Raw genomic sequence first — 17,569 nt, 5'->3', positions numbered from 1 at the left:
GATCAAGACGGCGGGCCGGTCACCTTCCTCCCCCGTGTCCGCCGTTGAGTTCAATCACGCGATGAACCTAATTTCAGGGATGGCCAGTAGTAACGGCGGGCCTCGGGGAGGGGGGGACGGCAAGGGGACAGAGGGGGGCCCGGGATGCGGGGAGGCTCGGTGCCGGGGGCGAGGGGACGCCGGGGGTCGCGCAGGCGCCGCGGGAGGGGGTGGGAGTCGGCCCCGCGCATGCGTCGGCCACAGCGCGCAGCCCGAGCCAGGATGCGGCTCCCGCGCCCCCTGGCGGCGGCCCGGCGGCGCTGCACGGCGACCCGGGGCTGGGGCGGGGTCTCCGGGCCAAGGCGGCTTCTCCACTCGCCTCGGGAGGGAGGAATTCCAGGTTCCCAACAAGGCCAAGTTCCCAAGCGCCCTGCCGTCAGTCACGGAAGCCGAGGGCAGTCTGCAGTGTAGGGAAAGGCTTTTCCTCGAACCTCCTGCACTGTCCACCACGGCCGACTGCAGGCAACTGAGTGCCGCCCCAACACCTGGAAAAATCCGCTACTGCAAAGTGACGCGGCCCGGAAAGGGGCTGGACGTGGGGATCCACCCTGGTGAGCCCCGTTAAGGGGAGACCCTACCCATCCATGACTAAGGGGCAAGTGCTTAGAACGGGGTTTGACAAGGATTTCTAATGCTGTGATTAATACTAATTATTATAATTAATAATGCTACTCTAGAACCTGGCACACAGAAGCCATTGCATAAACCACAGAAGCCACTGCATAAACCCAAGTGCTTCCGTGTTGAGCGGCTGCAGCAGGCCTTGAAGATAATTGCCTTCTGTTGCCTGTTCATGGGTCAGGGCAGTGTGCAGGGAGCCGGGCCAGGGCCCCGGCCAGGGCCAGCCTACAGCTTCCTGCTCTTCTGCACCCTTCCCAGCCCACTCAGGAGAGTCTCACTCTGAGCCACACTCAACCTCCTCCTTCTCGGCGGAACAGTCTGTGCTCTGCTCCCGCCCCCGAGAGCGCTCAGAGCTTTCCAAATATGGATGCTTTTTTCATTCCCACTGCATCGGGAACATTTGGGGGAAGAAAATGAACGCCAGCCATGATTTAGATAGAACAAGCACTGTGCTAGGTAGGAATCAAGCATCCTGGCCCTAAAATACAAAACAAGAGCCAGGACTAGGTGACCATGCCAGCTGTGTGTGCATCTAGGCCCCAAGGAGATTTGCAGGAATGCAAACACACGTGTGGCTGAGGGGAGACAGCTAGGTTCAGGAAGCCCAGAGGGTCATTGGCTTTCAAAGCCAGGTGAGTCAGGATCAGTAGAACCAAGAGGCCAACAACAAACAGGTGACCTGCCCTAGAGGTGAGGGTGGCCAGGAGAGAGTGAGAGACAAGTCTGGCTTCGTAGCAGGCCAGAGTTCATTGTCATCTAAACATAAGAGGCATGGAGAATGAAAACCCCACACTTTTCCGTAAGCTACTTGAGTGTTAAGCAACTTGGGCAGTTTCTCTTCAGTGGCGTACCCTCGGATAGCAGAGCAAATGTGTAAAGAGTGGTCTCATTGTAAGCGCCCTCCACGTGGCAGGCACAGTCCTTGTGCCAGCGCAGGAGGGACAGCTTAGACAAGAGGCAGCACTGGGGGGCCCAGAGCTGGCCCTGTATCTTCCGGCTTCATGAATTAGTCTATAATCTAGTCTGAGAGAAGTAAATACCATGGAAAACAATTAAACAAAACCCAAGCACCAAACTAGGTGGTGCTGGCTAGAAACAGGGGGGGATCCTGAGCTGGTGAGGTCTGAATGGAAGGCTGGGGGCAGAGCAGGGGAGGAGGAAGGTGGGGGGGGGGAGTGCACTGGAAGGGGAAAGAGCAGGTGGGTGGGCAAGTGGGCAGGCAGCCTGGAGTGAGTGTGGGCGGGACACAACAGGACATGTGGCCAGCCTGGCAAGACTGGGACGTATTGTGCAGAAATCTGGAGAAATGTGTGGCCATGCCTAGACTGGCTGTAGTTACCAGGAGGACTCTTGGGGAACCTGAGCTTCAAGCATAAGAGAAAAGAGGACATTTCGGGAGAGGGTTAGGGGAGGATCAACTCCATTACCTCCATGTGGGCTTTGCCATGGCACATTTACTTCGGCTTGTCTTGTCCTGACCCAGGCCTTCACCAACCACCTTAGTCACCTTTGCTGAGCATACACAAATGCAATGCTTGTGTGTTTCAGGCCCTGTAACACCAGGCTAGAAGTGTGACTCTGGTGGCAGGCCAGGTACTTGGTGGACACGGAAGGGTCCAAGCTCCGTCCTTGCCTCCTCACTCACCATGGTTCTCTGCATGAGCTTCAGTGGCTCCTGAATCCTGACCAAGAAACCAGTAGCCTAGGCACCCTCAGGGTGAGCAGCAACCCCACAATTCGGATGGGTTCTAGGACAGCGCCCTCTACTGGACACGGAGTTTACTATTTCAACTTCAATCTGCTCTCTTTGAGGAAATTCCACTCCTCCTTCCCGGCCCAGTGAGCTCAACTGAAAGCTGGGTCACCTTCGTTCTTCCCTCTTTCACCTTGCACGCCAACGCCACTGCCACACAACCTGTCCCCATAGCGTGCTGCTGCGCCCGATGCTTCTGGAGTCTGGCCTCCATACAGCCCTCTATATTTGGAATCTAGGCTTTAGGTGGATCACTGGAGTCTGTTAGCACCCAGTGAGAACAAAGAAAGCATCTAGTTCTTCCAAGTAAAGGGATCTGACGTATAGAACGAAAGAGAAAAAGAGGGAAAGCATTCAGCATAGCAGAAATTCTCTCACAGAGGTGGGAGGGACACGAGGAGGAGGGAGATCTTAAAGAACTTACGGCGGGAGCCATTGCCTAGGAGCTAAGATCAGAGAGGAGCCTTTCTGTGATGGCAGCTGGCCACAATGTGTCTGCAGAAATCCAGAAGTGGCGCTGTGGCTCAAGTGGAAGAGCGCTCGCCTTGAACTGATGAGCTGAGGGACAGCACCCAGGCCCAGAGTTCAGGCCCCATAACTAACCAAAAAAAAGAAAAGAAGGGCTTCTCTCTCCTGCCCTTCAGCTTCCTGCCACTACCTCCTCTTGCCTGGGACATGTATTGACATCCAATTGTTACTGAAGAACAGAACAGAGGCAATCTTTTAAGTCATCAACTCTGAAACTGGAACTAACTAAATACAACTAGTGTTATGGCCAGGGCTGTTTGCCATGATCAAGAAGCATGGGATTCCAAATCAAAGATACCACATAGGCAAGGCAGAGTGGTGCACACCTGTAATCCTCTACCACACAGAATGTAGAAAGTAAGGCTTTAAAAATCTCTCACGACAATAGAGAAATTGGAATACTTTTTAAACGTGTGGAAAGGTAACAATGCAATCTGCCTATATAGCTAATATAAGCTAATTTTTTTAAAAGAAAACATCGTAATCAGATATTGAACTAGTAACTAGAAAAGAGCTACAAAAAAAGCTGAGTCTTAAGCAGATTCAATTGGTGAATTGTGAATTACCAATTGTGAATATACCGAATGACCTAGAAAAATTAACTCTATAAACTTTCACAAATCCGTCATATACTCTTCCAAAATATAGAAGAGAGAACATTTCGGTTTACCCCATAACAGTATTACAGGGTACCAAAGCCAAAGACATCACAGGAAAATTACCAATATCCATCATGAATGCAGATGTCAAAATCCTCAACAAAATATTGGCACATCAAACCTAGCTACATATAATGCAGATTTTATAAATATATATATAGATAGATATAGATATAGATATAGATATCAACCAAATGAGAGCTAGCCCAAAAATGCAAGGTGAGTTTTACATGGAATCCAACAAATGTAAAACATTATATTGAAAGAATGAAGCACACAAATGTCAAGTACTTGATAATACCTTAACATCTAGTGATTGAAAAATAAACAGCCAACTAGAAGAAAACTTCTTAAGGTTGATAAGGATTCGTATGGAAAGTTAACAGGTAGCATCATGCTTAATACTTAAAGATGGAAGGCTTTCCCCTTAAAGTAAGGCTACCTATGTGCAGACTTCTGCTCAATGTCATACTGGAGGTATGGCACTAGCCAGTGCCATTAGGCCACAAAAAGAAACTATGTGATCCAGATTGGAAAGAAGTAAACTATCTTTATCTGCACATGATAAATTAAATATAGAAAACCTGAAATAAATTTTTAAAAATATATTAAGAGCTGATAAATGAGTTCTGTAAGCATACAGGTTACAAAATGAGCTGTATTTCTATAGCAATAAACACTCTTGAAATTAAATTAGGAAAGCAACTCGATGTATAATATCAAAAATAAGAGACAGAACAAAGTGAAGAAAGGAATGGAAACTGGTAAACAAAGAAACAACAACTATAAAACACTTGAAATGAAGGAAGGCATACTTATGGACTAGAAGAACTCATATTGTTAAGATGACAATATTCCCCCAATTTACTTACAGATTCAAAATAATGCCTGTTCAAATTTGTCCTGCACCACCTTATATCTATGCTAAAATATAAGGGGTCAGAAGAGCCAGGTACCAGTGGCTCATGCCTGTAATCCTAGCTATGCAGGAGGCTGAGATCTGTGGATCATGGTTCAAAGCCAGCCTGGGCAGGAAAGTTCGTGAGACTCTTATCTCCAGTTCACCATCAAAAAGCCGGAAGTAGAGCTGTGGCTCAAGTGCTAGAGCACAAGCCTTGAGCAAAAATAGCTCAGGGAAAATGCCCAGGCCCTGGGTTCAAACATCAGGACCAGCACGCACATACACACACACAAACACACACACACACACCCCTGTAAACTGTGGATCCTTGAGAGATGGTAGAGTACACACACACACACACCTGTAAACTGAGGATCCTTGAGAGATGGTAGAGTACACACACACACACACACACACAAAGCTGTAAACTGAGGATCCTTGAGAGATGGTAGAGTACACACACACACACACACACACACACACACACACACACACACACACACACACACACACACACACACACACACACACACACACACACACACACACACACACACACACACACACACACACACACACAGCTGTAAACTGAGGATCCTTGAGAGATGGTAGAGTAGGAAGCCCAGGAGACAACAACAACATAGGTGCAATATGCAACTCTAGAGCCTATTAAAGGTTTGCAACTTCCAGAGAGGGGGTTCATGGGAGATTACAGCTAGTTCAGCACAAGCACATCTATGCTAAAGTAAGCAAACAGCGCCCTCCAAAGATCGAAGATTTCACCCATTTAATGAAAGATATGAATACAAATATCCAAGAATCTCAACCAACTTTAAATAATGTAAGCTGAAAGAGACACCAAATCATCAAACTTAGGAAAGACAAAAACCAGGAGAAGCAACTCTTCACATACAAAGGATTCTCAATCAAGATTATCAATAGCTACCTCATCAGAAACTCTGGAGGCCAAAATGTAGTGGCTCAATACAAGTAAAGTGCTGAAAGAGATAAGCTGTCAGTCAAGAAGCCTTATCTGATAAAGCTGGCCTTGGAAAGAGAAGGAGAAATGAAGAAACTCTGAGGTACACAGATTACCAGTACCCCTGCCCCGCAATGTGAGATGAAAGGGAGCTTGGACAGCAATAAAGCCATATGAAGAAGCAGATCCCAACAAACACGCGTGCATCTCAATTCTCCAATCAATTGGTAGAAAAGAAGTTTGAAATGCAACCAAAAATGGGTGCTGGTGGCTACTCTGGAACGGAGATCTGAGGATTGCCTTTCAAAGCCAGCCCAGGCAGGAAAATCCAGGAGGCTCTTATCTCTAATAAACTACCACAAATGCTGGAAGTGGAGCTGTGGCTCCATTGGTAGCACACTAGCATTTAGCACAAAAGCCCAGGGAAAGTGACCAGGTCCTGAGTTCAAAAACAGGAAAATGTAGTTCTAAATAATAGTTGTCCATGTCAATGCTTCTCTCAATAATGAACAGAACCGAGGGAAGTAGGAAAAAAGACGGAAACAACACCATTAGCCAATCAGATCTAATGGACGTATTTAGTCACTACCTGAGAAGAGTAAACACATTTTTCTCCAGTGTACATGGGACATTTTTCCAGATAGGATCACATATTTGGTCACAAATTAAGTGAAAATGTAGTAGATACATACAGTGGAATACTATTAATCCTTAAAACAGAAGCAAAGTCTGACACAAGCTGTAACATTATACAAGTAAATTCTGACACAAGCCATGTCCATTCTTTTGACAACATTATATATTTCACAAAAAGACAATACTGCATGACACTACTTATATGACATACCTAATGTAGTCAAAATCATACATTAAAAAATGAAATCATGGCTGTCAGGAGCTGGAAGAGGAAATAGAAAGCTGTTTAATGGATAGAAGAACAGAAAAAAATTATGTATATATCCAGCCTGCTCCTGGTGACTCACATCTGGAATCCTAGCTCCAGAGGTTGAGAACCAGACAACTGTGATCTGAAGACAGCCTGGGCAGAAAAGTTTGTTCAGAAAAGTTCAGCAAAAATGCTGAACTGGAGATGTGGCTCAAGTGGTAAAGCACCAATCCTGAACAAGCAAGCCAAGAGATATTGCAAAGCCTTGAGTTAAAGCCACAGTGCTAGCAGACACACAAAAAGATAATATATGTAGCATAATCTCATTGTATATACAATTTTAAGTGTTTATATATAAGTATATATACATATACATATATACATACCTATATACTTACATTCACACACACCTTAACCATGGTTAACTAGTTCAAGTGGTAGTATGTTGCCTGATATTATATTCAATATTCTTAAATGAAGGTGCATATGATATTAAAATATGCAAGTATCTTTCCATTATTTTCCAAATAGCCAATGCAGAGATCATACAATAAAAGAGCAAATGTTAATTTTTCAAGGCAAAGTGCTTCCATTCATCGTTGGTCAGAGTGATAGGAAGCCGGGCCATCGTACCGCAGAAAGGAAGGCAACAGGTAGTGTTAGTTCACTTGTTGCTGCTGTAACAAACACCTGAGAAAAACCAACTCATAAAGGGGAAAGGTTTGCTGTGGCTTCCTTTTCAGTTCCTGGTCATATGGCTTCTCACGGGGGCATCATGGCAGAGGGTCTAAAAGAGCAGAAATGCTCACCTTGGGGTGGCCAAGATGCAGAGGGGAGAGAGAAGTGGATCCTTCCGGGGGCCCTGATGACTCACTTCCTCCAACCAGGCCCCTCCCACTTCTGCTATGTCCCCCCATGGTGCCAGCGGGGACCAAGCCTTCACCACACAAGCAGGATGGCCCAAGTGGCAGAGGACCAGCAATGAACAAAAAGGCTGAGTGTAGGAGGCCTGAGTTCAAGTCCTAGTAGAGTTCTGTGTCCAAGACAAAATGAAAACGGACAACCAAGCCAGAGGGCAATCCAGAAAGACTTCTTTCTTGACACAGGAACTCCATTTCTGGAAAGTTCTCCTATGCATATCATGAGGAAGGAGCACAAAAGCTCAAGTTAGGAAGATGTTCATCACAGCCCATGTGTAACAATGAAAAAAACCCAAAAACTCCACATCTGTCTCAGGAGTGTATAAATCACACCTCATCCGTACAACAAAAAAGTGTATCGCTTCTAAAAATGAATAAAATATATTTACCATCATGGAAAACGTTTGAGATCTCTGATCAAGGGGAAAAAGCAGCTCACAAAAGAGTATACGTGGTTTTAAAAAAAATTCCCATTCTTATTTTAAAATTCACACATATGGCAAGTGCAGGAAAGGTCTGGGAGAAGATGCAGGAAGTGCTAGCAGCACCTGCGTCCATGGAGTTGGAAACAGTTATTTTTATGTTCTCTTGATTTGTTTGCATGGCTGGGTTTTATATAATGCACATGTGTCGTGTCTATATTAAGAACAAAAAAAAATATCACTGTAGGGGAGGGGACAAGAGAAGTACCCAGGGACAGGTAGAAGCGCCACATCTAGCGGTGTGGGCGTGGGCTGTCAGTATGGGTGGGAGGCCAAGGCTGTACTGAAGTCACACGACACAAAGCCCCTTAAACTGACCTCATCTACATATTTCAAAGCATCTTCCTGCTCTGTCTTATTTCGTCTTCCAGGACTCTGAGAGTAGGTTTTTGTTTTTTTGTTTTGTAAAGTGACTAATGAAATTACTTACACGTCACAGAATGGAATCGGAACACATTCCACTGGTGTCATGGGACATCGGCAGGCCCACTCCAAATGAACCACGGCTGCCGTGGAGGGCAGCTCTGTGGAGCAGAAAGAGCATGCGTGCTGGAGATGGAACCCCAGCTCCCCTCAAACTGGACCTCTCGGCCCCTCCCACGGCACAGGAGTGTCTCAGACAAGTGCATTCAAAAGCCCCCAGCTCACACCTGCACTTCGGACAGGGCTCCACAGACACAAAGCCAAGCATCCACCGCTCAGGGCAGCCCATACCTATAATAGTAACATATGCAAGTGCCTTTCCATTATTTTCCAAATAGCCAATACAATACAGAGATCATACAACAAAAGAGCAAATGTTATCATTATCATTATCATCATCATCATCATCATTATTATTATTATTATTATTATAGCCTATCCTGGGGCTTGAACTCAGGGCCTGAGCACTGTCTCTGAGCTTCTTTTGCTCAAGGCTAGTGTTCTACCACTTGAGCCACAGTGTCCCTTCCTGCTTTTTTTGTGTATGTGGTACTGAGGAATCAAACCCAGGGCTTCACGCATGCTAGGCAAGCACTCTATCACTAGGCCACATTCTCAGCCCTAGATGTTGGTCAGAATGATAGGAAGCTGGGCCTTCATACTGCAGAAAGGAAGGCAACAGGTTGCGTTAGTTAGCAAATGTCTGAAAAAAAAACCAGCTTATAGAGGGGAAAGGTTTGCTGTGGCTCATTTCAGTCCCTGGTCACATGGCTTCCTCACTGTGAGGCTGATGTGAATCCTGCTAAAACCTGTGGATGTGGACTTTGTGTAGTGTCCACTGTCCACTCCCACACTCTGAGGCCAGAATGGGGAGGCCTTCTTCCTCCAGAGTCCTCCATACTCCAGAGCTGATGCCCTCGAGGCTCCATGCCTCTACCATTCACCTGCTCCCAAGGCTCTCAGAAGGCCGGGAACCAAGGGGGCTGGGCGTGGTGAGGAGAGCCACTACTGTGAACCTCTGTCGGGGCTGAAGTGGGTCACGGCAGGCGTTGCTGCTGTACATCAGCCTAGAACCTGGCTGAGCCTGAGAGTCTGGAGCTGCTCCACAGACATGCAGCTTAAGCCGGGAACTGGAGAGAAGGTGCCCCAAGAAGCAGAGAGAAAGAATGTGTGTCTTTGAACCCCAAATCCAGCTGCCACTCAGATCACTTGGGGTTGGTATTTTTTTAACTTACAAATAAAGACATCTTGGCAGAACTACAAAAGGGATTTTTTGTTGTTGTTTTTTTGTTTGGCAGTGGTCAAGTGTGAATTCTTTCTTTTTTGGTTTATTTTTTTATTTATGCCCGTCCTGAAGCTTGACCTCAGGACCTGGGCACTGTCCCTGAGCTGCTTTTAGCTCAAGGCTAGCACTCTACCACTTGAGCCACATGCCACTTCCGGCTTTTTCTGTGTGTGTGGTGCTGAGGACTCAAACCCAGGGCTTCAGGCATGCTGGGCAAGCGCTCTCCCACTAGGCCACATTCCCAGCCCAGAACCTTGTACTTTCTAAAGTGCCCTACCACTTGAGCCATGCTCTCAGACTTCTTTGTTTAGTTATGTTGTTTATAAGGCTCACATTTATGCCTGGACTAGCCGGCCGCAATTCTCCCACTTATGCCTCCCATGTAGAGGGATGACAGGCACACACTACTATGCCCAATTCCATTGACTGGCATGGGGTCTTGCCAACTTTTTGCCTGAGGTGGCTTCATAGTGCAATTCTCCCAATCTCCGTCTCCCAGACAGCTGGGATTACAGGCATGAGCCATGGTATCCAACCCAATAGTTTTTAGCCTGGCTTGAGGTCAATTGTCCGTACATTCTTTGTGCCCCGCACCCCCTTGCATATGCCAAAGGCACAGGCTGTGGCCTGGTGCCCCAAAGCCCTGCTTTTCACAGCCCCCTTTGCACCCTCTGCAGTGGACACAGCTGTTTACCTAAGAAGCAGCTGGCTGGGGCTAGGCAAGAGTATGACAAGGTAACTCACCTCGGCTCAACCTTCCTACAATCCCCAGCAGCCCCTGAACCCCAAAGTGGGCTCATGACCTCTCAGCATTGTCCTTGCCACCCCAGGCAGCTCCTACCAGCACATGTGAATGAGAAGCCTCCAAAGTCAAGTCCGGGTAGACGTGCTGGGCCTGAAGCCAGCAAAGGAGTCACCTGGCTCAGATCCTTCCATCTGTCCATGCCTAGGGAAGCAGCAGAAAGGACCTGTGCCCCTCCCCTCCACCCCCTAACCCCCCCCACCTCTCCCCCCTCACATACTTTGGGCACAGGTGGGAGACAGGCAGCCTAGAGCCAATCCACCACGCCCAGTTCTCGGACGCGAGGATGGAGTCCATGCCAGAGACTCTATTCCAGAATAGAAAAAACGAGCTTTGAAGTAAAACAGCAAACTCTCTGTTAGAAGCCTCATTCCCTAAGTTACCCTGTTAGGGTCTCATCTTCTTCCTGAAATACACTGCCCTTAGAGTTAGCCCTTCCCCTACCCTTGAGGAGCCAGTCCTAGGAGACTGGAATTTTCTACAGACTTCTCTTCCAGACTGTGGAGCTCCCAGTCCTGTGTTTCTCGGGGCACATGAACATAGGAAGAAGAGCAGAGCTCCAGCCATGTTCAGCAGTATCATGCTGGTCTAACAAGTACAAAGCCCTGAGTTCAAATTCCAAACACACACACACACACACACACACACACACACACACACACACAGAGTTCAAATTCCAAACACACACACACACACACACACACACACACACACACACACACACACACACACACACACACACACACACACACACACACACACACACACACACACACACACACAGAATTAGTCCTAAGGAGAAAAGAGCAGCTAGCTATACACTCACTCTTTAGCTTCCTATTGCATGGGAAGAAAATCTGTGACCGCCTTTGGGAAGTATGACACTCTTCAAGTGGTAAGTGCCTATCACATGAAGAATATCCATGTCACTTTGTCTCAAACATTTTTGGAGACCACCCCTGCACCCAGGACTGACTGAGCAATGCTTGATAAATGCCGGTCACCAGTGAATTGTCTGTGTAGTGCTGGTGTATCCACACTTTGCCCTGGTAGAAATCAGGGCACCATTCCCAGAGGGTCTCTTCCCAAAACATTCTGTTGGCCGATGCTTCAGGTCTCCTGGCCTAACGACCGAGCATGCTCAGCTTAGGCCTGTAGGTATGTGCAGACACAAAGCTAAGCTGCACATGTTTTGGGAGTGGGTCCTCTGTTTAAAGAGAAGTACCTCATCTGAGAGCCCGGTGTGGAGGGCAGCCCTCTCCCTCCATCCCTTCTCTGAGCACAGCCAGACGCACACAAGGGGCAGTAAGTGGTCAGTTCTATGCATTGAGATGGGCGATGGAGTCTGAGCCATTCTCCAAGGGGAGCAGTTTAGAATTCATCACCACCCCCTCACTGCTGGCCCTATGTACACATGGTTCTGAGAAGCACAGGAGGTCAGTGAACTCCACAGTTTGGAAGAGAAGCCTGTGGCGAATTCCAGTCTCTTAGGACAGGTCCAGCTCCTGGCTGGTAGGGGAAGCCTGGGCAGTAGATACAAGCCCTCTTCCCTGGGGCCTGGCCCACAGATGGCTTCTCCTCCTCTGAGCTTCCTTCCCAGTGGCCAGGGCCTCAGCAGGCAGCTCACTATGGCAGTTACCCAAGGCCCAACTCAAAAGACCTCAAATCTTACCAGATCGCATCTGGGCAAGGCTGGTAAGTACCAGGACACATGGCCAAGCCCCGCCTGCCAACATCCTCCTTAGGAGAATGCCTCCCAGCACCCTCAACATTGGATATGCCCATACTCCAACATCAAGAGCGTTCTCTCTGCCCTAAGGAGCCCCTCCAGTCTGCAGTCTCCAGGTGATGCTCCCCTAAAAAAATTCCCTCAAGCTCAACGATGCCAAGCTCTGCATCGGAAAGGCAGGTCCCCTGGGGCCTCGACATGCTCACGGAAGAAAGCCAGCACCTCCCCTGTCCCACAGCTGGAGATGCCCGGGGGAGTCTGAAAGGTGCCCCAGGGGACATAAGGAAAAGTGAGTGCTTGTGACGTGCCAGGCACTGTGCTAAGTGCTGCGAATGCACTCGTTCCCCACGATGACGGGAAACACTACGGTGCAGACAGGACTGTCGCCCCCATTCACCTGCTCACAAAAGCCATGGAGCCTGGCAGAAGAGTTTCCTACAAGAACCTCCCTCTCCACTTGTCTACAACCTCTCATCCTGCCCCAGCCCCTGGCTCCCTGGCCCAGTTCCTTCCCCCTTCTAGAACAGTCTTCCACCCTGGAAGAGAGAGCATTTGTACAAGAGATGCTCATGTCTCCTTCATTTACTTTCTGGAGCAACCTGGGCAGCAAGCTTAGTACCTGCTCTTTCCGGTTCCCATCGCCCTCTTCCTGTGGCCCTGCATGCCTCTTTCCCACCTATGTGCTGCTGACTTCTGTCCTGGCATCTTCCAACAGTTCCAACTGGATCAGAGACAAAGCCCTGATGCACATCCCTGCCCAGCGGCTGACATGTCCTGCAGTCTCTCACTCCTCTGGTGGCTACAGTCTTGTAAGTCCATCTCACTGGAGAACCGTGAGCAGACCTGACATGCGCTGCTCCCACTTGTCCTACATGGCTTCTTTTCCCCTGGCATGGGCTGCAGTGTGCGCCCCAGTTGCCAGCTGCTGATGAGAACTGAGGCCTGGGGGTTGGTGGAGGAAGTGCCCGCGGGGGGCGGAGCCGCCCTGCCAGCCTCACCTGGTGGGTGGATTTGGGTCCCTTTATCACTGTGAGGCTTATATCGAGGCTATTTACAGAGACCATCTCAGGAAGGCACACAGCTTCCAGCTACCCCCATGCCCTGCAGATCTAAGTCCAGTACGGACAATGGTCATCGTCTTATTGTTCCAGTTCTTTCCATGGGAGAAGAACGTCTGTGGCTACTGGCTGTCTTGCCCTCCACCTCTGTCCCAGAGCCAAGTTCTCCACTCTTGACTGACCTAATATGACAGCAGCTACAGGTTCCCCAGATCTTCTACTCCCATCCTCAGTTTCTCTACTTAGGTTTAAGAGGGGAGAAGGGAAAGGGGGCATTAGCAGCTCCCCAATGAATATTCTCTGGGAAAAACAGAATATCTGTGGAGAATATGAAGGCGCTATATCAGCTGGCCCCTCTATGGCCCTCTATGGCCCCATAGATGTGAGAATGAGAAGCTGAGTGAGGGACAAGGGCTCAGTGCATCGCATAAAGACACAGCAAACATACCTGACCATAGCAGGCTAGAAGTAATGGCTCCCAGAACACTAGACTAACATCCAGGAACATTTACCACAATGACATGGTTGCCACGTCCTGGGAACAGCAAGTGAGCCAAATGCATACTTGTGGCCAGGGGCCTGATGCTAACCACCTATTATGAGGGACAAACTCAGGGGCCAAGTCTCTTGTCCTTCTTGCCCATCTTTCATGGTAGCCATGAAACTAAGCCAGCAGCACCAGCTGTAGAGTCTTCCTCCATTCTGCCATCTTAAGACTGATATTTAGACCTGCGCTCCAGTGCTACACAGGGACACAGCCCTCCCCCCCCCCAACCCTGCCACCACTCACCAAATCATCTCCTGCCATATCCAGCATGCCCCAGGTCAACAGGGTGACTAGAAATTAACCAATGAAGCTTTGCTCTCATTCCAGAATATTTCCCAAACAACACACATGCACGAGTACACACACACACACACACACACACACACACACACACACACACACACACACACACAGAGCTCCCTACAGCCTGTGGGAGGCTGGGAACACCAGAGAGAGAGAGAGAGAGAAGGACAGCTGTGTCTGAGCCTGAGCCTCCAGCACACCCCACATCTCAGACACAAACAGAGGCAGATGCTCCCAGAACCCCAGGGACAGCCTCAATGAACCATGCCCACTAACCTGCCTGAAGGGCCTGTCAAGAGTGATGGCATCTTTTCCTAGCCCACAGGGGCATTTAAAGATTAATTAGATGAACCTGGCAGTCCTTGAGGATCCCCAGGGAACTGGGTAAACCCATCAAGCCTGTCACCAAGCCTTTAAGAAGTGCACCTTGGCCAGGCCTCTTGTTCAGTACTGATAGTCGATCAGACAGGCTGGGCCACCTCAAGCCGCTGCTGCACATGGGCAGCCTGCTGACCTGGACAATGGGGCTACCCAGGGGCCCTGGACCCTAGGCAGCTACGGGCAGCCACAATGCAAGGAGTGCACAGCCGGTGGCAGGCAGTAGAGAAACTGCTTCTGGCTGTTCACTTCCTGAGGTCTCAAGATGTCCAATCCCAAGCGCCCCTCATCCTGGAAGTCTACACATGCTTTTCTTGCCCCGGGGAAGGTGTCACCATCGCTGGCGTTCACCACTGGCTGCCTTGCTTGAAGCTTCCACCTCCTGAGCGCTGGGTATGTGCAGTACCGCGTGAAGGGCTCCACATACGTAACTCTGTGAAGTGGCTATGATTGTACCCGCTCCAGAGGAGGGGCTGGCAATAAGATGTGCCACACAACGCACACGCCCCACCTTTCCTCTCACACAGCCTGACGAGCACTTCCATGGCCCTAGGGATGTACACTTTCTTTTGTCCCATGAACAGGAACCCAGTTAACCAAGGACTGACTAGCACCATGATTGTCATGGAACAACCCAACGGCCTTTGTTAACCTAAGGGGGCATCAGTGAATAAAACTATGATCCATCTTGTGGCCAGTTGACTATATAAGTCCCTGGATATGCTGTGCAGTAACTTGCAAGGCCAAGAACAATCCCTGCTCAGGATGCACACTTAATTCTCAAGAAACCTCACCAAAATAATTGCCCTTGGTTCACTCCAGTGGTAACTGCAGCGCTGAGGCTCTGAGGAAACAATGTGTTGATAGGCTAAAAATTAGCCAATATGTGCAATGGACCGACCCAGGCAGCTGTGCTGGAAATACCCAAGTCCACCACCAAGCCAAGGGCACAGGAGTCAGCCATGGGATGTTGTGCCAGCCCAAGGAGCATGTGTAGAAGGCAAAGCACGCAGGCTCACCTTTGGTAGCATAGGCTTCGGCAATCATCCGCAGCCTGTATGGAGGGACGGCGGTCAGCGCCAAGTCATCGAGGCCCACCCGGGCATAGATGTTCAGAGCTTCCTTAAAATCACCTTCCACATAATTCAACTTGGCCATGATCAGATTGGATTCTTGTAGGAATTCTGACTAGAAAGAAAACGAAAAGAGACAAAGAAAACAATGTTCATATAGTACTACATGTGCTGCCCCCTCGCGGCCCGGCCATCTGGTGAGGTAAAACCCCACAGCTCCCCAAAGGACAACTTGTGCACAGTGTTCATAGCAGTGTTCTCACAAGAGCCAGAAAATGCAAGCAACCCAATGTCCACCAAAATGGAAGAGCCCTAACATGGAGTATTACCCAGTCATAATAAAAATGAAGTAGTGACACAAAAAAGAAACCTCCCAATCATTATAATCAGTGAGAAGGCCACAAATGACCCCATTTCCATGAAATACCCAATTATCAAATCTGTAGAGTCAGAAAGAAATTTAGTGTATGCCTATGGCTGCTAATGGTATCACATTTGATTATTGTTTGTCCAAGAATTCATCACAGTCATGACTGCACAACTTCTTGTAGACACTGAAGCCACGGAACTCCATAACTTATATGGATGAATTGCATGGCTGGTCACTTCTACCTAAATAAAACTGTGTAGGAAAACAAAACAAGGGGCTGGGATGGTGGCTCAGTGGTAGAGCACTTGCCTTGCATGCATGAGGCCCTGGGTTCGATTCCTCAGCACCACAAAAGCAAAAAGAAAAAAAGCCGGAAGTGGCGCTGTGGCTCAAGTGATAGAGCGCTAGCCTTGAGCTGAAGAGCTGAGGGACAGCGCCCAGGCCCAGAATTCAGGCCCCACGACCGGACCCCAAAAAAAAAAAGAAAAGAAAAAGAAAACAAAACCAACCAACCAACCAACCCCTGCAGCTCCCCTCAGGTTCCTGGACTGGGCTGGACACAGAACAGAAGGAATGCTTCCGCAGTACAACATGAGCATCAGTAGAACATGAGCATCAGAGCACACATTTCCAGAGAGATCAGCATAGGAATGAGGAAAGATAAATACGCTCTGCTGGAGTGGGGGTAAGGGGGTGGGGAAGGAAGGATCGTGCCAAAGCCCTGGGGCTGGAACCCAATCCCAGGAGAAGCTTTCCAGATGGGTGGAGAGCCACAGCTTGTTTGCTTTCCAGGGGCAAATCTTTCCCACAGCCATTCCAGCCTGTGAAGCTACTTACCACCTCCAGGTCCCCTCCCTGGGGCTCCCCCAAACCAGCCCCCCCAGCTTTGACCTCTGCCCTTCCTCTCCCATACCTCATCTAGTGGGGAGAGAAGAGACACTGAGCCAGCGAGGTGAAGAAAGAGACACATCACCTTCTCCTATACCTTCCTCCTTTGAGCAAGCAACCAAGGAGAATTCTCTCAGTGCCCACCTGAAGCCGTGACCAGGCAGAGCGCAGCACAGCAGCGCTGCACAGTCGTGTGGGGAGAGGAAAGATTTCTGGAGATGAATGGTGGGGATGAGTGCACCACAACATCTAAGACATCAAGCCACCGAACGGTGCGCTGCAAAATGGTTAAGATGCTAAACAATTCTGTTACGTGTATTTTACCACAAAAAAGTTCTTTTTTCTTTAAATTCTCTTTAAGTAGCTGTACAAAACCATTTCAATTCAATAAATCAGTTGTTTAAAAAAAAAAGAAAGGGAAAAGGAAATTGAAGGAGCAGATGGACGTTCAGCTTGGAGGAAATTACAAGTCCAGAGACACAGGATGGCCACCTGGTAGGCCTCCCTGGGTGAGTCCAGACAAGGCATTGTACAGAGAGGAAGCAGCGGGGCCAAGGCCAAGGCCACTCCACGGCTGAGTGGTGAGAGACAGAGGCTGCCTGGCTCCTGACAAGCACAATTTTCTTGTCTTAAATCAGAAAGCCAAGTTCTCCATCTCCTATTCCAATGCTCTTTCAATCACCCAGCCTCGGGTCACTTGAAACATGCTGGCTGAAGGTCAGAGAATGAGGAAGTTTCACACTGGCCAGGGTGACTCGGGCAACATTCAGGCAAAAGCTATGCAACTCTGGAACATTCTGCATAAGGTGAAAGAAGCCAAAAAACAGCAAGTGAAAGCCAGGTATCAATGGCTCACATCTGTAATCCTAGCTACTCAGAAGGCTGAGATCTGAGGATTGCAGTTCAAAGCTAGCCCCAGCAGGGAAGTTCCTGAAACTCTCATCT

At 48.8% G+C, this 17,569-nt stretch overlaps 1 protein-coding gene across 4 annotated transcripts in view; it reads right to left on the bottom strand.

Moving 5' to 3' along the window:
* The window catches only part of LOC138810518 (tetratricopeptide repeat protein 7B), a 211,938-nt gene that overhangs the window by 169,770 nt on the left and 24,599 nt on the right, over nucleotides 1-17,569 (bottom strand). For 3 of the 4 annotated variants that reach the window (XM_069997742.1, XM_069997743.1, XM_069997744.1), the window contains exon 3: nucleotides 15,313-15,481. In XM_069997742.1, the coding sequence (XP_069853843.1) occupies nucleotides 15,313-15,481 (169 nt within the window). The remainder of the gene's footprint in view (nucleotides 1-15,312; nucleotides 15,482-17,569) is intronic. The other variant, XM_069997745.1, reaches the window with a different exon arrangement.

The sequence above is a fragment of the Dipodomys merriami genome, unplaced genomic scaffold (assembly GCF_024711535.1).
Source record: "Dipodomys merriami isolate MVZ:Mamm:240054 unplaced genomic scaffold, mDipMer1.0.p SCAF_50, whole genome shotgun sequence".
In the NCBI taxonomy this organism is placed as follows: Eukaryota; Metazoa; Chordata; class Mammalia; order Rodentia; family Heteromyidae; genus Dipodomys; species Dipodomys merriami.
This window is presented reverse-complemented; position numbering and strand designations above follow the sequence as displayed.